We start from the raw sequence: 21748 nt of genomic DNA, 5'->3' as shown, positions 1-21748 counted from the left end.
AACTGACCCAAATACATATGTACACAATTCAGCTCCGTTAAGCTGACTAGAATCTGTCATCCTAAAAAATAACCATATTTAGAAAACGAAACAGCTGTACAGGGTTTGAGAGGTGGAGGTAAAGCGGTCGCTGAGCGCTCAGTGTCCCGTGAAGAAAAACGGTAATCCAGATCAGGCATGAGAACTTCAGAACAAGAACTCTGGCTCGTCGAGTAGATCTATTTAAGTCTCTTCAGGGACGAAAAAAAGAAAGAAAGGGAAAATAACTTTAATTTCCCTCCAAAACGTTGCCGTTTTGCCCCTTTCTTTTCTCTAAATAAACAACTAACTATTTTGTTCAAATCTGGAAGTCCATATGTTTTCCCCCTTAAACTCAGCACACTATTAAAACAGAGAGATGGTGAAAATGGAGGGCATTAAAAAAATAAATAATCAGATCACAAGACTTGGAACCTCCAGGAGGCTTGGTCTTTGTAGTCCAAACAGTCTGTAGTGTTGAAGTTGAGCTTCCAGGAGGAGGCCGTTTGCTCCTTGTAATCCAGGCAGTCAGAAGAATTGAAGGCCAGGCCAGTGCCACTGTAGGCCTGGTGATGATGGTGGTGGTGATGTCCTGAGGACTGACTGATGTGGTGGTGGGGGTGCGTGGGCATGGACGACGCTGTCATGGGGCTGAGCTGATGAGGGTGGTGGTGAGAGTGCATGGGGGCCAGATAGGAGCCACAGTCCACTCCGCTGAAGTAAGAACTGGAAGGAGTCGGGTAGCCCTGGCTGTAGCCGGTGGTCTGGTTGTAGGGCATGGGGTAGGAGGAGCTGGGCGTGCCTGAGACAGAGCGCTGCATGCAGGAGGCGTTTGAGGGAGCGACGGGCTCTGGCAGAGAGACAGACGGGGGTGCGGAGCCAGGAGAAATGGCAGGGCTCCAGATTGATGAGACAGTACTGATAGAGGTAGAGGTGCTAGTGATGCCTGTGTTATTGGCTGAGGAAGAGGAGGAGGAAGAGCCAGCGCTGGAGACGGCAGGAGGGGTGAACTGGCCGCTGCTCTCTGAACCCGTGCTCTCCCGGGTGGGTGAGGATTTCTTCTTCACGGGCCGAGCTTTAGTGCTGCTGCCACTCTGCTGCTGCTGTCGACATTTAGCACGACGATTCTTAAACCACACCTGCAGGACAGAGAGAGGAAACAAACACTTAAAAACATGCTTTGAAATTCTGGTTGAACAACACCTTTAAAAAAAAAAACAGAGGCATGAAAATACGATAGCACAGTCCATTATACCTGATACACAAACATGCATGCAGAAAGCTCCATTAAATGATTATGGAGACCTTCCGTGCATGTCTGAAGGACATGTTGGAGAGCCATTGTGCAATATCAGAGTGGAAAATAGCTAGTTATTACCAGTTCCTGGCTTTAATTTGCATGCAGGGGCTTTCTGCTATCTAATTTCAGTGCTTGTAGATGGCTGGGTGATAGCAGCCTATTGAGTTTCTCAGCAGAGATGGTAATTCAATAGTGGAAGGAGGGTCTGACTGTGTAAAGCGTTTGGTTTCATGTGCTTATTAAGAGCAAATAAAATTGCTTGGGAAATTGACAGAGGGTTGCTCCTTTAGGCCTTAGATCACTTAAGAAAAAAGCATAATCAACTTCAGTGAGCCTTTTAATCAATCACAGTGATCATCCTGTACAGTAGGCTACCATTAATTAGCCACATTTCTTCAGTTAAATCAGAGTATGCACAAACAAATGCACCCTTTTGGTTTGTAGAGTACAAATTATTATTAAATTCTGTCATGATGCATAATTTAAACAAGAAAAAAAAAAGTAGAAATTTCCTGGCATTTAATGCTATGTAATGGCTCTATAAGTAGGGTAACAAAATGTTAAAAACACCTAGGAGTTATAATAATTGCAACAATTATTTACAATTGTTGCAATTATGATTATAGATTCTTATGCATGTTTTTAACATACTACTACGAACTTTTGCGAAAATCAGTAGGGGGAGCAGCGGAGCATAACGGATAATAACGTACGTTTTTGGAAAGTTGTCACACTTTTAGACTAAATAGTTTTTTTAGAGAGAGAGAGAGAGAGAGAAAGTCTTTCTCTCTCTCAAACATTCAGTGGTCACATGTACCTGAACTCTGGACTCGGGAAGGTTGATCTTCAGCGCTACCTCTTCTCTCATAAAAATGTCCGGGTAACGAGTTTTGGCAAAAAGCGCTTCGAGAATGTCAAGCTGTGAGCGCGTAAATGTCGTTCTTTCCCGCCGCTGCTTTCTGGGTGTTGCTGCAAATAACATCAAGAAAAAGTGTCAAGTGTACACACAATAGCAATATTATCCAACGCTCTATAGGAATAATAGAAATGTCTGCTTAGATGTGAAATAGCTTCGGAATATTAGGGTTCTATTTTCGGAAATTATTACAAGGCTGTTATTATTTAGTTCATTTATTTATTTGACCTCAAAGCGGTTTAAAAATTATAGCGGGATAATTTACAGATGTTTTGTGGATTATCTTTACAAAAAAAAAAAACGTTGCAACGACGATGCAAAAAGCATGTAAGGCCCAGCAAGTTAAGATTTTTTTTTTAATTTTACCCCTTAACTGAAGTACCTGAAACGTTTAATACATTTATCAAAAAAAATTCAATAGCAACACACACGTATAAAGCGGTGTTAAATGGGCCTAGTTTATAATGCACGTAAGACGTGTAGCCTTACCTGGGTATCCGACGGACGGGTGCAGTAGGTCCATGGCTGCACCGCTCAGCCCCAGGCCGTTCATGGCGTAGGGGGGCTGTTTGAGGTATGACATCATGCTAGAGGCAGTCACGGGTCCCCCCAGATCTTGCCAATAGTTCGATTTCCCCCGATGTTGCAGTTTGACGAAAGGACGGACCCAATTTAAAGTTACTGAAATTAGATTGCAATAACACAAATAATATTAACAGCTGATATGCGTAACCACAGGAAAAGAAAGTAGGAAAATGCTAAGCAAATTAAATACGAGTCGACAGGAACCATTTGTCGATAATAATAAAAAAAAAAGTTTAGATAATGCAGTTCCCTGAAATATTGAAAGTATAAATAAGCAATAGACAACCAAGTTGATTGGTTTAAATTAACTTTAAGAATTTCTCTGGTATAACCTTTTTCGATAATAGCCTAATGTAGCCTAATAATTATAATAGACAACCAATCTTATTTTTCTTTATACGGATAGCTACATAGTCTACTGTAGGCTATAGCCTGATTGCACTTTGGATAAAAGCGTGTGCTAAGTGCATAAATGTAAACGTAAATGTTCTAATAATAATAATAATGGCATTATGGTGAAAACTGCATACCAGCATGCCTTAAGCGAATTATAATTGCGTTCCTAAATATTTATATAATTGTGCATGCCTATAACTGTCTATTTTTAAGATGCATTTCAAAGTTAGAATATTCTCCATTGACATTTCATATTATAGGATATATATAAATAAAGACATGCATATAAAATATTTAGCAAAAGTTTTATTTACATTGTTTTTAAAGCACGGATTTAAAATGTTAAACAGGTTACGTCTCTGCGGAGCTTGTCTGTCGGGTCATTTAAGCCCAAATCTGTTCTGTTTCAAAGTACTTATAACATTTCTTTTTTTTTTTTTTTTTTTTTACAAAACTTGCAGGTCTAATAAACATGGTCTCCGGGGTTACATTGAATTTAGCTTTGTGTAAAAATGTTACTGAAATAATCGAATTTATTATTTGCAACAAAACTATTTTTAAATAAATCTCTCAGAACAGGTAGAAAATGGTTAAACTCCTATATATATCATTATCACACACAAATAAAAAAGGGTTCATTAATGCGTTGTAGGCCTATTAGTTTGTTGGTCATTCAATTTTTAACCAAATTTAGGAGACGACTGGTTACCTAGGGGGAAATGAATGTGGATGGGCCCCGTGCTGAGAGAAGCGAACCGCTTAGAGTTCTGTGTATTCCAATCGATTCCTTGCTTATTCTTTACTCTGCAATGACTAGTTAGAAAGAACACATCTACGTGCAAATTAACTCAATTACAATGCAGATTAGACCTCTGGGGAAACACATTCATTTCTTGGCCTCATCACCAAAATAAATTAACAAAAATCAAAACACGCCTCTCCAATTACTCTCCAAGTGAGCAGGTTTACACTGCGGTGAAGCGTTGATCTTTGCAAAACTACTCGCGTTAGTTTCAAACAGAAGGGTCACGATTTATTTATTTTATTTATTTTTTTTTTTATTTAATTCATTTTGAAATTAATTAATTTACTTCTAAGCGATTATGACAAATATTTGAATTTTTACTGCGTAACTTAAAAATGACTGGCTAATACTAATAAAATTATTATTAATAAAAACAATAGGCTAATAAAAACTTTTCCACACTCCTAGAATACGTTGCCAATATTAACAGAATTTTTTTACACAACCTTGTAGCCTTATTAGTTCCGTTTTCTGAAAGTGTTAGGCTACACGTTAAATATAAAATAAAATAAATATATAGCCTATTTTTTTTAAATCTAAATAAAAAGACGCATTTGTTTTTACCTTTTCCTGAACCCTCCGTCCTTCTCCTCTCCTGAATCTTTGCAGTCTGACCAGAAGATAAAAAAATATCCACCAATGCAAGAGTTCAGAAAGGCAAACCGACCGAGAAACCTCACCAAATAAATGTCGTCTAAAACTCTCGTCAAAGCTGCAGACACGCAGCAATATTGATATGACGCACGTGTCTGGCCTTTAGCACGACTTGTTGTAGTCTATTCAGAGTGTGTTCCCGGGGTTTAAAACCAAATGCATAAAACTCATTTGCTTTGGCTTTCTCGTTCGTGTCTGTCACTAGTTTAAGATGATTGCTAATGTAGACGGATGGAGATTGATCACCTTCTCCTAACCCTGCCTCTCTAAGAGCGTAGGACACCTGCAGATCCGCCCACTCCAGCCAATCGTCGCTCAGTCTCTGCTTGATTGACAGCTGAACCAGCCAATCCATGGGTTGAACATCCTTAATGCCCCACCCCGCGCTGACTAAAGACATCAAGAACATGCATCGTACAAATACATCTTTAGAATTTCGAGAAGACCTTAAAATATAGAGAAAATTGTAGACAATACCATTAAACATTTCCTAAAATTGAAGACGGAAAATATTAGGATCTGGGTTCACATACAAAAGTCGTTATTTAAAATTAAGGTAGGCTATAGCTAGTGTGAGATTTAAAAATATTAAGCCTAAACCATTTAAATTATAGCCTATTATTTTACCGAAATACTTAACTATTGTGATACAGACACAGGAAGTCGTTTAAAATCTAAACAATATAAAGCTTAATTAGAATTATAAATGTTTTGTCTCTTGAAATCTGTTTTATTTAAGCGTCTTCAAAAAAAGTGACATTATCCCATATTTAAATAGTATTAATTTATTAATTCATCTAAATGCAAAATGTATCAACGTGGATAAAACAGTGTATTATAATTAAAGCTACGTCTATTCAAAATCTATGCAGTAAAGGACTTCAAGGCCTTTACTGAAATATCCGACATCACGCAAAAACTTCCACCGCAAATTCGCAAAGTTCCTTGATTCAAAATTTAAGACTCCCTAAAGCGATCGATTCGTGTTGTCCATCGATTTAAAGCGGTGTAAAAATGAGGCAAAAAATAGTGAATTTATCCACTTTATCTATTTTCATTTTTATTGTAACCCCGCCTCATGAATATTAATGAGTGGCTAATCCCCACTTAGAATTACATTTCAGAATAGTGTCCGTAAAGTTTAATAGGCAGACGGAGAGCAAACGTGAAAGGGAGTGAAGAAAAACTCGGCCCTTCCAGAAAAAAACACGAAATCAGCACACAGAGAGAGTCTGAGCCTCAGAGAATTAAAGAAAGCACCTTTCAAGCCTCACTTTCCCAAAGAAATGCCAATAAAATACGGTAACAGAATATCACGGAGGGCGCGGTGTTTCCTTAACTGTTTCTGAAAGGCTCAGAAGATCTTAATAAGGCTCGGCTCGGTCCTTTTGTTGATCTCACAAAATCAACTCATTCTAATTGAGGCTTGAGCTGAAAGCGACCTAATGTTCAAAGCAAGTGACCGCCGGAGGAACGAAATTACATTTTTACTATATGGGGCATCCAATCAAAGACCGGGCGGCTTTACGCGTTCTTCTATAGATCAACAAAGTCATCGACAAAAGTAGCCTGCTCTTGGAAGTAACAGAGATGCCGCTGTTAGCCGTCAATAGACGCGAAAAAACTAAAGAGAACGTTATTGGATAGGCCTAGGACTGCGTACGGTGACAGAATGCGCATATTAATGTTTATACTGCCTGTTTAATGCACAAGTGTTGGTCCCAGGCCCCCCAGAAAGGCCGATTCCACCTGTTCTGAAACTATTTACACGAATAATAATAACAAAATGTGATCCTTAAATCCATTCAATAGAAATATATAAAATTCCTGCGTTTTGTCCGTTTGCCATTTTTTTCTCTTGGCTCTGATGTTGCTGAGACCCCGTGATAAAGCCAGAACAAGTAGGCTATCAAGTTATCAGGTTGCAAGAAGCTTTTGTAATAAGAGTATTTTGTCTAATCCCAAATTGCAGCCGAATTTTCTAAATGCTGAGCTCGTAAATCTCGGGATTAGAGGAGGCGAGAAGAGGAGGGGGAAAAGTTTGGTTTCTTTAGCCGGCAGGATGGGAGTGGGTCGGCGATGTTGTCGGTCCTTATTAAAACGACGATGCATTAAAATACGATACTGAAGCTCGTACAGAAGGCTCGGTACCGATTCCACCGGTGTATTTTCGGACGAGAGAAGGATTTTCGGCGGTCGAGGGACTTCGTGAAGTCCTACAGCAGAACACCTGAAGTCAGGCCGAGGACTTCAAAGCACCCGGATCCACAGAACGCGCTCTGGGACGCGCGCATCTGTCCTCGCGCTGGGATGCTCTACTTTTTGCTACATAGCTCCTTTTTTATATAAGAATATCTATTTTAAAAGCTTTTGAAGATATTTTTGTTCCCAATAAAAATATACTGTCGGTTTGAGCCTGAAAACTATGATCAACGATCAGGTAAGGGAATTAATTGTGCATTTAAACAATGCTACTGCATGTAAATGTGTGAAATAGAACGACCCAGATCATGTGTTTATATATATATTTTAAAATCTTTATACGTGTTTGAGTTAGTGAAATGCATACCAGATGTAAGGCTTTCTAAACTTTCTTATAGTTCCGTAGCTGAAACATAACATTAAATGAGTTCTAATATAATGTAAGAAAGCCCAAATAGCCTACATGACATATTTCATAATGAAATTAAATATTTATTAATTGTATTTTTAGAAAAAAAAAAATAATTAAGCGCTTTGAACAGATATGCTACTCATAAAAAGTGCAATAAAAAACAGTTATCGTTTTCAAAATATATAATAATAATAATAATATTCCATCTCACGTTTTTCTGTGACAAATCAGATGTATAAAAACACATCTTGTATTAAATGAGGCATCTGAATGGAACAGCAAAACAGTTCAAAGCGGTCATTTAGATATGAAGACCACGCTGCCGTCTCATCGGGATTACACGGAGCCCACCGCAGATCTAATGCATGCAATTATGACATGCGTTTCAAACGACTCGCAGGCTCAAACTTTCCGATTAGTAAAGGCAACAAACAAACGTCCTTACTGCAGCCGTGTAATGGTTTGTGAGTGCAATAAGAGTCTACTATTCAGAAGATTACGGTCATCTGTGATAAATGCAAAATAATAAAAACAAAAACAAACGGAGGTACAGTTGGACCCAACCATTAGCAAATTAATGTGATAGCATTAGAAAGAAAGAAGCACTAAGGGAGGACGTCAGCTGTCAGAACTTATTTTGCTCGTTAAACGGAGTATGCGAGGCTGCGGTGATGGCTGTTTGGCTGAGAGTGAAGTGTCTGAGGGTAAACAGATGCTCTGGACAGAGTGATTCTGCCTTAATCTCCCTCTAAGGAACGACCTCAAACAAAACAAAACGCAAACATTCATTTCGAAAGAACCGTAAAACGCAGAGGGATTTTCACAGTCCCACTTGAGCGCCTGTAAATGGATTTTTTAATTGAAAAAAAAAAAAGAACGTTCGTTGTGTTTAGTCAAAGTGCGACTCCATAAAGTTTTATTAAACGAAACGATTGTCTGAAACGTCAGTAGAGTCAGAAGTTGAGGGAAAACATCGATTAAAGTGATTATTAAACCAGTAGACCAAAAATAATAGGGTAATTTATGTAATACAGAAAATTATTACAACTATTTAAATAAAAACTGAATTGCATAAGACAGAATGAAATAATTGCATTTTAAAAATTATATTCGAAGTTTATTCACTACCAGCTAAATAAAGATGACTATTTTCTATAGAAAAAACAAGGCCAAATCCTTCAGCAACACCCAAATCCACACGAACTGCTGTTTGATCTGAGTATGAAACATTTGGATTTTATTGAACAGTGATATTTATATTACAGTGGAATAAATAAACCGGTGATGCTCATACAATAAAGACCTGAAACGTAAATATGCGGACAAGAAAAGCCTCCCTATATAACTATACAATAAATATTAAAGTCCTTAAGCAAATGTACAGGATTGTGAAGATGGTTACTTTAAAAACGTCTTAATCAGTAATAAAAGCAAACAGTAATAAATTACACTAATCGTGACTGCTTCTGAAAAAAAAAAAAGTTTCTTTCTTCTCCAAGATTTAAGCCTCCATCATTGAAATGAAATGTACAACATGACCATTTATTTTTCTATATGCACTTTCAATATTTCACTCTTCTCACTAAAGCAAGTGTTTGTGAAATGTTTGGTAAACTTATTAAACAAAAAACACAAAATATATTTTTTAACAACATTTGAGTCCCCCTTCTCAAATATTCAACACTTATAAAGTTGAGTAATTAAAACATTTCAGTTCTTGTTAGAGGAGAATGTTGAAAGATTTTAAAACTGAAATGTGATATGATTTTGAAACCCAATCCTATTCACAAACAGAAAATGTGCCCAGTTTAAATGCTGTACCGAAACCTTGAGTCATAATTTCCAGTAAGAAAGAGAAACACATTCAGAAGGCTTTGAATGCTTTAGTGTTCAGATTAATCAAGAATTATAATGGATTTAACCATTTAGTCAGAAACTTACCTCCTCAAATATTAGTTCCTTAAGTACCTTGTTTGTGAAATCCAACAAACCAAAACTAATAATAATAAAGTTTTTGTACTTGCATATGTGAAATAATAAATCTCTCGGGTATTAATAAAAGAGGATGCATCCCAGGGCATTCAGCAGTTCTCAAGCCCTTAGTGATAAAAAACACATCGACATATGAAGATTTAAAACAACAATAATAAAGTGTATGCTGACGAAATACATTTCAAGACTTTGTAGTGTACACGTCATCTTGCTCCTTTTTTGCTTGAGAAATGACCGTCACTGAAGAACACACTTCTCCTCTTTCTTTGCCATCTTGCCTTTGTTCTGTTCCAGGGTTCTCTCCAGGTGTTCGTCTTCTTCCTCAGCCCTGCCGACACACACACACACACACACACACACACACACACACACACACACAGGACACACAGGATCAAAGGTCATGGACACGGACACAGGAGAATGCCACCAGCACCTCCATCACCTATGACGTGTACTGTGTCTGAACAGCGTCACAGAGTCAGTTTGGCTCTTGAAATATTCACAAGGCCTCTCTGCCTGACTCACCCCCCCCACACACATACCACCTTAACATGCTTGGTGGCAAAGAGAACGTGGGTGTCTGCAAACTTTGGCCTTTAAAACCCTCTCTGAACCACACTATAGGGCCTGGAGGATTAATCTTGGCTCTGACAATCCCACAATGCCTTGGGACAGGAGGACTTACTCTTTCTCCTGGGCATCTAGGTCTCGAACCAGTGCGTCACGTTTGTTGACCAGTATGACCAGCTCATCCAGCAACAGCTGTTCTCTGCGTTTTTGCGCCTCCGTCTTCTGCCAGTCTGGAAGATGGAAAGGAAACATGGAATCCAGGAAACAAGACATAAGGGAATAGATGATCCGAAAATGACAGTTCTTTCATCATTTATTCACCCTCATATCATTCCAAACCAGCATAAGTATCCGAAATATATGAAATTTTATCAGTTGTTTTTTTGCATCCATCCAATGAAACACGTTGAATTTCAAAATATCGTATTTTGTGTTCCAGAAAAAAAAGTCATACAACTTTGGAATGGCATGAGGGTGAGGAAATGATGATAGAATTGTCATTGTTGGTTGAAGTATCCCTTTAAAGACAGACATCATATCCTGGCTTAGCGACTAAGACATCACAATCCCAGGATCAAATATTCAGAAAAAGAAAATATAGCCCCGTAATGTTGTTGAGTTATTGTGATGTTGCACCAGGGCACCCACGGGTGCGTAATCTGCGTATGTATGAAGAGCAGCTACATGGTGGAATTCACACAGAAAGTATCTAATAACACGAGTGAATGCGAGGACAGTACACTAACTGCTTTCAGATGCCTCCGAAGAGACACGCTGATGCCATTTCTAAGATTGAATCACATACAAATACAACAGAAATCTGATTTTTTTTTTTCACTTAATCAAAGCTCCATTATCTGGAAAAAATGACTCCATATGTGACTCCATAAGTCCATATGTGGTTTCATAAATCCAAATGACATAAATCCAAAGTTTAAAAGGTATGTGACTATAGCGAAAGTCTCTGTGAGGTAACCTGCTCCTGTCCTGCCAACAACGGGTCTGAAATATCAGCCAGGCAGACGAGATCAGGCCTTACTGATACCAGTGCAGATTAGGGCCCCGCTCACAGCCAAGAGGAAGTTATCTTACCGGACCTATTCTTCAGCCCAATGTAAGAAAAGACTGTACTAGTGTCTTTACACTGCTTTACTAGCATTCCCTCATGCACATAGACTCACAAAACACACAAAATCAGCTTCTCTTGTTTTAGGGAAACTAATTTTGGCCAGAAATGCCCATTCGACCTTCTGAAAAGTCTATCCCTAAAATAAGCGTATTTCATTAAGATTAAATACTTCTGTGGCAGTGTGGTGCTGAGAGTGTCGTTGGTTCTAAAAGGCCTGCTCCTTGCTCTCGTTTAACCTCTTTGCCTTTGAAGTACAGCACATTGACAAAATGAACACAGTTCCAATATTTGAAAGTTATTTGGCCCCCAGGAGCTGAATGAAAGTCTTTGGTGTTCAGAGAGGCTAATGCTAAATATTTGAAAGGATTTGTCTCAGCTTTAACAAATTTGCAGAAAGCTGCAGGAAGGGAAACGAAAAAGGCAGAATTTGGAAGCAATTTAGTGAAAAACGAACAAATATGAAATTAAATGTTCTGTTATACTAGCAACGCAACACAGGCCGGTCGTTTCCTGCATGCCCACAGTGCTGACCGCATTTAACATCCTACAGGCCAGACTGTTTATCCTGCATCGCTCTCCATACGTTCTCTGTCTTTCACAACTCTCCTTTTAATTCGATCTGTCGTTTCTGCTACCCCTCCGTCAAAAACGACAATGCCTACTTTAAAGACCTGCCTGGAGGGTAGGCTACGACCAACAAAAACTTTTCCTGCATGTCCCTAAGAGGTAGAGAGAGAGAAAAAAAGCCCCTCAACTCTTTTCCTCCTGTTTCCCTTTAGCATTCTCAGCCAAAAAGCCACAGATCCTCCCCTTCACCTCCGGCAGAGGCCGCATGCAGCTGTCAATCAAGCAGGAGTGGCACCGCCCCCCTCATTAAGAAGGTAAACAATGAATATGGACGCAGAGGGACACGGCAGAGTAAACGAGCGATTGGAGCGCGCCAGAAAAAACTAGCGGAAGTTGCTGCTGCCTCCTTCTTCTCTATTTTCCTCAAAGAAGCGATGGATGAAGGCTGTTTAGAGATGGTGGTGGTTGTGGGGGGGGGGGGGGGTCAATCCTTTTTGGATTACTCCCCTCTTTCTCTCTCTCTCATTGCCCTGGGCAATCACGTTAAAACTCACATGGTTGGTGCTTATTCAGATAACCCTAACAATGCACACCAATGGTAACCATGTGAGCACTCACAACCCACAGAAGAATGCGCTGGTTCAAATCCCCATGACCCTCCTCCACAGCAAAATTTATTCAAGAGTGCAACCTGCTCGGCAGAGCTTCTTCTGAGAGTTCTGCTGAAATATCACTAAACACAAACTTTACATGCATGTTCTGCTCGCTTTAGTGTATGGAAACGTGAAGCAAACTTTTGGACAGTGTGGAGTTTTTTTTTTTAGTTAGAACTTTTTTCGGAGGAAGTAAGAGAAAGTAAGTAGTGTTGGAGGAATCCAGGAAATAATGCATGATCTTATTACAGCAGATTTGGGCGAGTACTGGGCAGGCTGGGAGCTCCGGCATAAGATGGAGCTGGATAGAAGCCAGCTGGGAATGAGACAAAGACCAACATGGAAAACCATGACAAGGAGGATGACGGGACAACGGTCTCTGGATTCTTACCACGCTATTCCCAAACCACATCTCCCATCTGTTATATCAGATACAAATAAAGTGACTATCAAAAACAAACCAAATACACAATGTCTTTGTCTAAATGTTTGAATAACTAATCTGCATCTTGTGTTTTTGTGCATGCATATAAGTGATGTAACTAATTTGGTTTTTGAGAAATAGGGAAAAATTCAATTAAGCAAAGTTAAAATGCTGAGAAAAAACAATCTGTAAACCATTTAATAAATAAATCTAAAAATACTAAAAATAAATAAAAATATTCTGGTGTCATTTCTAAATGCAGCAAACACAGCCAGCTACACAAATACAATCATCTATTAGGTGCAGTAATATACATTGAAAGTCAAATGCAGAAAGCGACAGCTAAATGGAAATGAATACAGATTTCAGTGAATAGTGCAGAATGAGAAAGTGTCGTCTCGCCTTATCTCCAGTTCCAGTCAACTAGCAATCTTGAAAGAGTTTGCAACATCATCAAAGCCGGCCATTTGATAGGATTCTCACACTGCACCCAATCAATCTGAGGAATACGGCAGCCCAGACATGTAACAAAGCTCAAATAGATTTACAAATGGGGTTGTAGGAGGATAAGCCCTTGCACAGGATTACATATTGATTTTAAACATATAAAAAAGCTTATCATATAAAACCGTAACAACAAAACTGGGGGACCTATGCAGAAATCCCTCCGCAAAAAAGAACGTCCACTTTCAAATATAACGCCCCGGAGTGCACCGCATTTGAGGAAAGAAAGAAATAGGGAGAGGGGAGGGGGGAAAAAAGACGAATTTGAGAGAAAGCGTGTGTGCATGGCAGGCAGATAAAAAGGGCAAAAAGGATCAATTTAGAAGCAGAGAAATAGGAGTCATGGCATATTGTGGAAGGCCTCGCCACTTTTCTTTGCCTCCCCACAGCGGAGCACAGACTGAAGGGGTTATCGTTTAGCTGACATTAACACTCACCCTGTCTGCTCTACAACTTTAACCGAATCCTTCCTGTCTTTTTAACCTGCCTTTATAATTTCGAAAATATTTTCTTTCCCTTTCTGGTGTCCATGGGCTTCAGATCTAATAGTGTGTAATGCAACAGGCAATGTAATGATATCTACAGTATTAATGTTTATTTAACTGCCAAAGGTTGTTCCATACACCATGCTAGTCAGGGAAGGGATAATTAATCAATCAGTCAATCAATTAAACCTTAAAAATAAATTAAAATAAGGCTTTGCTGAACTAAAAATTTAAGTTTGTCTTGATAAACTTTGCCTTTCTAGTTAAAATGTGTTATTATGCACTCCTTTTAATTGTACTTTATACTCAAATGTAAATTTAAAACATCTCCAATTTAAAACATCTACTTATTTAAGCAGTCATCATGAAAACAAAACATTTAGTACACTTAGAATGGAGAAATCAAATAGCTGTTGACATTTTATATAAAAAAAAAAAGATATGTAAAATGCTTTAAATGTTCCTCAAACCTCTCCATGACATCTATACGAGGCTTCAATGTTACTCATCTCCAGGTCACAGTGACTTGTATACTCTCTTCTGCACAGTCGTGGGGTCGAGGAGGGTGAGTATTTTTATCTATCAGCAAAAGAGTGTGCACTGATATGAGAGAAAGAGTGTGTGTGCGCGCTGTGTGAACGTCTCAGCTGCTACACTTCCAATGTCATCAGCTGACCAAGCAAATCAGCAATTACCTGTCTGCATTGGCTGGGCGTGAGAGCCCGTTGGGGCTCCAAATAAGAAACTGATGCACAAACCTCCTCACCAGCAGCTCAGAACTATCTCTGACTCGCTTCAGAAACACCCTGACTCTGAATGCCAAGTGCTGAGCCTCATGGGAGATAGAGAGAGGAAAAAAAATAACTGCGAGTGATAATTCAACAGGTAGCAGTGTGTGAACTGATAGGGTTGTTACAAGCGGCAGGGACTGAATTACCTCTGCTGTGTACAGACCCCGTCACCCTTGTACATCCAGACCAATATTTGGAACTCACTCCATGTTCGCTGATAAGTGGACACAAGGCTGAGGCACTTCAACATCTGAATGTTATTAGCTTAAATTCTTGTTATCGGGATCAGCATTTGATGTTTAGTATCATGGGGGCTCACAGCAATCTTTCAGAAAACAAGACAGAAGCATGTCAAAATATTGAGATGAACCATGTTGATCTGCCACGGTGAAGCCCTGGAGGTGAGAAATCGTGTGGCGAATGGCAGCATCACAATACGGGGAGCTCTGCTCTCTGCTTGGCTATTCATGTCCACTGTCAACCTCTCCGAACTAATTAGAATTGATTTATGATGGATCAGCTAGCTTATCAGGTGCAGAAAGAAATTACCATGGCTAGCCAAGGGGTGAGAGGGTCACCATCGAATTGGAAAATCAATTTGCATTGATTGTAAAAGGTTCATTTTGTGAAAGAGGACACAGTCAAAGGGATTAAACTTAACCAGACAACTTTGATACCGCACAAAAGGCTTTATTTTTTACTTTCCTTACCTGTCTGTATAACACATACTCAAAAAGCTTATAAATACTAGTGCATTCTTTGACACCCCGAGGCGCATCACAGAGATTTAATATTGACGTGGAAGTGACATCTGCACTTTTGACTGTAATACTTGCGGTTTTGAAAGTAAATCATATATATTGTGTCCAATCCAAGGGTGGATTTGTAAGATCTACATTAATAAAGGGAGCTATAACAATGGGCAGTGCTATCAAATCATGGCAAGGTGGGTGGAGCCTCGTCTGAGGTGTCAAAGAGCAGGTTTAATTAAGCAGGAGAGGATCTTTGCCTTTCACAAATTCACCCCCAAATCCCTCTTTCAGTCCCTCTTACCTTCAATCGCCAGCATTGCCCTTAATTCTCGGTTCAGCAGCTCAAAGCGTCTCTCCAGATCGTGTTCCTTCTCCCTGGGCAAGTTGTAAAAGTTCATCAATATGTTAATTACTAAATCATTAAACACTTAAAGAAACCTTTAATAAACATTGATTCGTGAACTCGCCAACACCTTCCCTACCTCACATTAATCTACTGCAAATAAGCGATACACAAACAGGAACAGAGGGGGCAGAGAGCGCTGAAACGCTGGTGGGGAGGGAAAGCGGGCGGGCGGGCGGGCGAGGTATCACGCGGCAAATTAAATTTTGCCACTTTCAAATGTATTGGAAATGAGCTAACTCCGTCCCTAATAGAATTTGTCCTTCACAGCCTGTTCAGTGGCTAAAAAGAAATGAAAGAAAGAGAAATTATCAAGGCCCTTTTAATTGAGCACTTAAAAAGCCCTTTTCCAGTGATATAATGTGATTAGAATACTTCAATCTGTCATTTGTGAGAGCTTTGAAACTCGTGTCTCTTTCTTCTCTCTCTCTCTCTCTCTCTCTCTCGCTCTTTATGCAGAACGAACAGCTGCCTAGATTTCTGTACGTCTCACTCTCTCTTATAAAGAAATGGATGAAAGGTTTAAAAAAATGAACATTATCATCTTTTGAGGCAAATAAAACTGTCAAAGCAGTTTAAAAAAAGGGTAAATATGTGGGTTATTGTCATAATAATGGCTTCCTCTTTTAGATGAATGAAGTCTTTTTTTTCTGGGGGGGGTCGATCCAATTCTCATAATGTTTGGAATAATACAGTCTTTGAAATCACAATATTGCAGACACGTCCGTACTGATTTGCTGTTTTGTCTGCTTTACGGTGGAGGGCCGCTATAGGAGGGGTGCGAGTGAATGAGGGGCCGACCTTCTGACTGGGCTCAGGTCTCCTGGGAAAAATCATTTAAAGTGTGGGTCTCAACACATTATAGATATGTGTGCTCATAGACTACCGCTTCCATTGGTAAGGGTTGGAGAAAGAGAGAAAGGGTAAACATGAACTCACAGCAGAGAGAGCTGGTTCTGTCGGCGGATCAGAGCGTTCTTCTTGTTGACCAGCGTAAACCATTCCTGCATCATGGACTCTTCCTCTTCCTTATTATTCCCTGAAGACACACAGACACAGAACACCTTAGCATGCAAAACTTTATTATAACATTCTTATCATATTAAAAAAAACATTGCTGTGATACTAAGGTTTTTTAAATTAGGCCACAGTGGGCCATAAGTGTGTGCTAGGCCCGCATAAAAAAAAAAAAAATAATTAAAAAAAACACCTTAAAATAAAATAAATATCTTGCAATAAAATAACAAATAAAATAAAGGTACAGAATAAAAAAATAATCAATTTCCTTCTGCATTCTAAAAAATGTAAATCATGACATTAAATCACAAAATATTTATATATATATTTATAGTCAAAAATTCCCACCATTTACCCAGACATGCTATTTGTGTGCAGATAATAATTAGCCAACCATTCAAGATCCTGCCAGTTAAACCTTGATAAAACAATTTAATTTCCAAAATCTTACCCAGTTCTTCAAACAGACACCTTAACAGAGAAACACACACACAAACAGACTTTTGACTAGCTTTCTCTTACACAGATAAATTAAGCACTTTTCTCACACCTCCAACGAGTATAAAGTCCATCAAACAAGATTATCTGACAGGCTTTTCTCAACATCGCAGACTGACACGCATTTTAGGAAGCCATCCAGAAGTGTGTTCACTACCTACATACCAGACACTTCACAAGGTACCTCCATTGTCAGTAAAACACAGATGCTTTTGGATTACAGCAGGATTAATGCAGGCTGCTTACTTTCCTCCATGACTGGGATTAAAGCCTCAATTCAGAGACTTCGTAAAGCCTCAGAGCTTTAGATCTGATGTTCATCCAAAAGCACAGGTCTTGTGCCCGAGGCCTACATGTGCGGATGCCAAACTTACATAGTAGGAGTGTGTAGACAAGGTGTGTAGACTGGGCAGGTAGGGGCCCGCCCATTGCTCAAAGCCCGGATGTGGGACAACTAAGTAACTCAATTACACGGTTTAATTAACATGGCAAAAATTAACTGTTCAAATTCAGTGACTCATGAGTGAGTGTATATGAATCTGTATATCTGGAGTGCAATTTACTCTAATGTTTGAAAGTTTGGGATCAGTAAGATTTGTTTTATTATTAATTATATATAAAAAAAAGCACTATTCTTTTGAACCTTCTATTCCAAGTATGCATCATGCTTTCCATAAAAATATTAAGCAGCACAACTGTTTTTAACACTGATAATATAAATGCTTCTTGAGCACCTACCAGAATATCAGTATGATTTCTGAAGGATCAAGCGACACCGAGGACAGAACACTGTAAAACCGAACAGTGAAATTAATCAAATGAAATTAGTTAATTGCACTCAAATAATAACGAAAGTTCATTGGACTTAATTTAAATAAGTTCTGTTAACTCAAAAATTTGTTGTAGTGAGGTGAACTTAAAATGACTGTGTTTTCTAGTTCCCAGCATGCTTTGCATCAGAAAACAAGGAAAATAAATTTAGAAATTAAGTGTTATTTTGTGTGTTTTTACACAAGATTAACATAGAGGGACATAAGTTAATACATAAATGTTGTGTTATATTAGATTTTACAAAGGTTTATGTTATGTTGGATTTGTAGTGTTACCGTTGTGGTGAAGAGTAGAGCCAGTGGTTAGATTGAGGATGGACAGCAAAGGCCTAATTTTGAGTGTATTTCCCACATTATAGGAGTTGAAAAATAGATTAAATTATGAGTAAATTACTCCTTAATTATAAGTTCAGAAATATAATTGTTTAAGATAACTCTGAGATAATTTAAGGCAACTGGAATTAAATTTTTTAAGTTTATGTAAACTTAAAACATTTAAAAACATCACTTAAATGTTTTTGTGTAATCTGTTACAAAATATTTTTTGAGTTCTGTGAACTTATCAGGGTTTACAGTGAAGTAATGACTGCTAAAAGTTCAGCTGTACCATTACAGGAAATAATGAATATATTTTAAAATATATTCAAATACATTTTGTTTTAAATTATAATAAGTGTCTGTACTGTATATTTGATTAAATAAAAAAATCTTACCGACCCCAAACATTTGAAAAGTAGAGTAGATCCATGGCAGAAAGCTAATAGTACCATGAGACACAAAGATTTCATGTTTTATTGTTTTTGTCTGACTAAGCGAAGCCATCTCAATTCAAAACTTTATTTGCCCTCAGCAGGTATCAAAGGAAAGCAGACACTATAGGGTTTGGTAGTTTGGGCTGTGGGGTAAACCGGTTAAGTGGGTTCAGGAAGAATGACTCCGATGTCAGTATTCTGAGCATTTTTGTGACACTAATTATGTCTTTGAAGAGGGATGAAAGAGGAGAAAAGATGAAAGATCCTTTAAGCTTATGTAATCACAGCACCTATTCTATGCTCCTGTGATACCTGTCTGCTCCTGACAGCATCAACGACAGAATTAGCATCTGTACACAAACACGCTCTTTTTACAAATGTGAGGACTTCAAGATCAACTTTTGTAGATCTTAAGATGAGAATTACAGTGCCACACCAATTAAATGCAAATGTGCAATTTAATTGTTGGCCTTCAGATAAAAGTCAAACACAAAGACAATTATCCTCAATAGTTAGTCAAATGAGGTTATTAAACAAAAAAGGTATAAGAAAGCCATAACATATATTATGAATATAGAGCAGTGGAGTATTTGCAACTTTTTCAGCCATGATTATATTCAATTAAAGCATGATTTTAAGTGTTTTATTGCTTATTACTATATATTACAAAAAATATAAATAATAAAACATTATTAAATGGCATCTTTTGGCTAGAACATGCGATAAAAATATGGGTACAGTGTAATGAAATGGTGAACAGGTGTTTCATGACATATGTTACTATAGTGTGAATTTCAGCATAACCAGAATGCTGTACCGTCCAATCAGAAACCAGGACTGGATCTGTTTCAAAAACAAGTGGTGTGTGCATCTGTCTGTGTGCACAGAGCCATTACGAGGATGAGGTGGGGGTGACAAAGGGCGGATCTTCAATAAGAGTCACATAAGATGTGGGAACTTGCGCCTCGGATCTTTTTTCCATCCTGCTGTTGCTTGGCACCATGTGACTGTGATGCTGGTCATGTGAGAGAGACAAATCCGCTCGCCACAACAAAGCCGACGACAGCCCTGTCACTCACCCCTACCAAAACTCCCCGGCCCTCCACCAGGGGAGCCACTCTTATGTCTGCCAGTGCCAGAAATGTTTTATTTGACGACAACGCAGAGTAGAAGGGATGGGAAAAAGAGGGGGACGGGGATTTAGGAATCAGGCTTGGATTATTGTAGTCAACTTTTAAATAGTGCAGTTCGGAAGGGATAAAGTGTGCAGTGACAGGTCATTGTAGCGACGCACAGTCAAATGAAACAAGAAAATAATAAATGGTAATATTAAGCTTGTGTGACATTGTAAGGGAATGACGGATTAGCAGCAGCAGCATCCTGGAGGCCATTGCCTGAGCTTCGGCACTGAAATACTATTACAGTTTTCATTATTATTTTGAATGAGTTAATTTTTTTTTTATTTGAATGTCTATGTTTTTGTAATTGTTGTTGTTTTTTGTCATTTGTAGTATTTTTTTAAAATGTCTATATAGTTTTTTATTAAAAAAATTACGTATTAGTTTGTACATTAAATTAAAATGGAAAAATGTTGCTTTGACAACTAGCTGAAATATTTTATAGATTTTTTTAATTTCATTTTAAGTTTATTTTATTTTAAGTAACAATTTTGTTTTGATTTTAGTTTCAGCTTTAGTTTACAAAACCAACCCTGAAGATCACAGTTAAAAAAGCCACAATTCATAGTTTACACAGACAATACAGTTTACAGTTTAAAATAAATCAAAATATTTCCATAGTACTGTACGTAGTAGGGATGGGCATGATTAATCGACGATCGATAATTGATCGTTAAGATTTTCCTCGATCATGTTAATTTGTTATCGATTAATCTAAAGCATTTTTTTAAATCTAATGCAGGTTGCGTTGCGTAGTGCGAGTCTTCAAGCAATTAAATGAATTTCACTGTGTGGCAGCAATTAAATATTTTACCACCATGGGGCAATATTTGACACCCTACTCGGTTATCTGTGATCTTCCGTTTTGATTTCAAAGAATAATCATGAAGATGTCACGGCGAAGTGTGGCGTGGGACCATTTTGATTTAAAAAGCGAACTAGTTAACTGCAAACATTGCGATGCCGTGTTTAAGTACAACACGGCCACGACTCAAATGATGTACCTATGCATCCCGGCAAATTTTCATGAGGCTTTAACCCTTTCGAGTCGATTAACGCGTATATGCGTTTTGAGTCATTTTCTCCTGATAACCCCTGATAAATTACACACTCAGTTTTTTATCGTACAGATAAGAGCAATACATCAATCGAATCTGTAAAGGGTCTAGTTTTTTTTGGATACAGACATAATAACAAAAAACCTTTGTGCACTTATAAAATAAAGATAACAAACAAGGTGCGCTGTCTACAGTCTTTGTCTCCGCTGATCGTCATGTACAAACATTTCATTAAAATGAACCGTAACTCCGTGAATACTCAACGAAGAGACATGAGAGAGATATCTATAGAAAGCCTGGAATGTCTACTTTTAAACTAAACAAGTGCTTCCGAAAAACAAATATTCTGAGATAAAGTAATCCATATGAAAACAACGCAATGTCTGTTTTTCATATCTTCCTTCATTATATTTAATGTGACCACGCCCCCGCGCTGAACGCGCTATTCAGATTCAAACTGAAGCGCGCGGCTTGAATACGCCCACACAGAAGAAAAGGCAGCGAGACTGTTCTTCAAGTTTTTATTTTATTTTACTGTTTGCTTCGTGATGAGAGGACTAAGACATAATTCACCCCAAAAAGATGTGATGTGGTTGATGATTTGAGAAATGGATTTCCTCAGAAAAAAGAATGAAGCACTTTATTCAGACTCAAAACGCATATATGCGTTAATCGACTCGAAAGGGTTAAGAACGCCTGCTAGCAGCTGCAGGTTCCGCTGCTTTAGAGCACTGCATATGCACGCGGATATATGTTCGGTTTGCCTGAACGTAGTTTAACTGTCTGCCACAAGTTGATCTTGTAATAAAGGTCTCACCGAGGAAAAACACGCTGTATTTTTGTATTCATTGCATTTT

The 21748-nt window shown here is 38.4% G+C and overlaps 2 protein-coding genes and 1 long non-coding RNA gene across 10 annotated transcripts in view; 1 reads left to right on the top strand and 2 right to left on the bottom strand.

Moving 5' to 3' along the window:
- Positions 1–4910, bottom strand: part of LOC113095728 (homeobox protein OTX1 B-like) — a 5459-nt gene extending 549 nt beyond the window's left edge. Inside the window, exons 1-4 of one of the 2 annotated variants that reach the window (XM_026261078.1) lie at positions 4585–4910; positions 2724–2915; positions 2136–2287; positions 1–1157 (exon numbers count right to left, since the gene is read on the bottom strand). The exon at positions 1–1157 is cut by the window's left edge and continues 549 nt beyond it. In XM_026261078.1, coding sequence (XP_026116863.1) covers positions 438–1157; positions 2136–2287; positions 2724–2820 — 969 coding nt within the window. In that variant the 5' untranslated portion in view covers positions 2821–2915; positions 4585–4910 and the 3' untranslated portion in view covers positions 1–437. Of the gene's footprint in view, positions 1158–2135; positions 2288–2723; positions 2916–3924; positions 4200–4584 lie in introns of those variants that run through there. The other variant, XM_026261079.1, reaches the window with a different exon arrangement.
- A 247-nt stretch (positions 4911–5157) lies between these two features.
- Positions 5158–12853, top strand: LOC113095730 (uncharacterized). Its single transcript, XR_003288407.1, has 2 exons — positions 5158–7114; positions 11759–12853. It is a non-coding gene; the product is annotated as an uncharacterized LOC113095730 (long non-coding RNA).
- The window catches only part of LOC113095727 (EH domain-binding protein 1-like), a 118975-nt gene continuing 105729 nt past the window's right edge, over positions 8503–21748 (bottom strand). For all 7 annotated transcript variants that reach the window (XM_026261070.1, XM_026261071.1, XM_026261074.1 and 4 more), the window contains 4 exons: positions 16498–16597; positions 15457–15530; positions 9966–10080; positions 8503–9608 (listed from right to left, as the gene is read on the bottom strand). In XM_026261070.1, coding sequence (XP_026116855.1) covers positions 9518–9608; positions 9966–10080; positions 15457–15530; positions 16498–16597 — 380 coding nt within the window. In that variant the 3' untranslated portion in view covers positions 8503–9517. The remainder of the gene's footprint in view (positions 9609–9965; positions 10081–15456; positions 15531–16497; positions 16598–21748) is intronic.

The sequence above is a fragment of the Carassius auratus genome, unplaced genomic scaffold (assembly GCF_003368295.1).
Source record: "Carassius auratus strain Wakin unplaced genomic scaffold, ASM336829v1 scaf_tig00215779, whole genome shotgun sequence".
NCBI classification, from domain to species: domain Eukaryota; kingdom Metazoa; phylum Chordata; class Actinopteri; order Cypriniformes; family Cyprinidae; genus Carassius; species Carassius auratus.
This window is presented reverse-complemented; position numbering and strand designations above follow the sequence as displayed.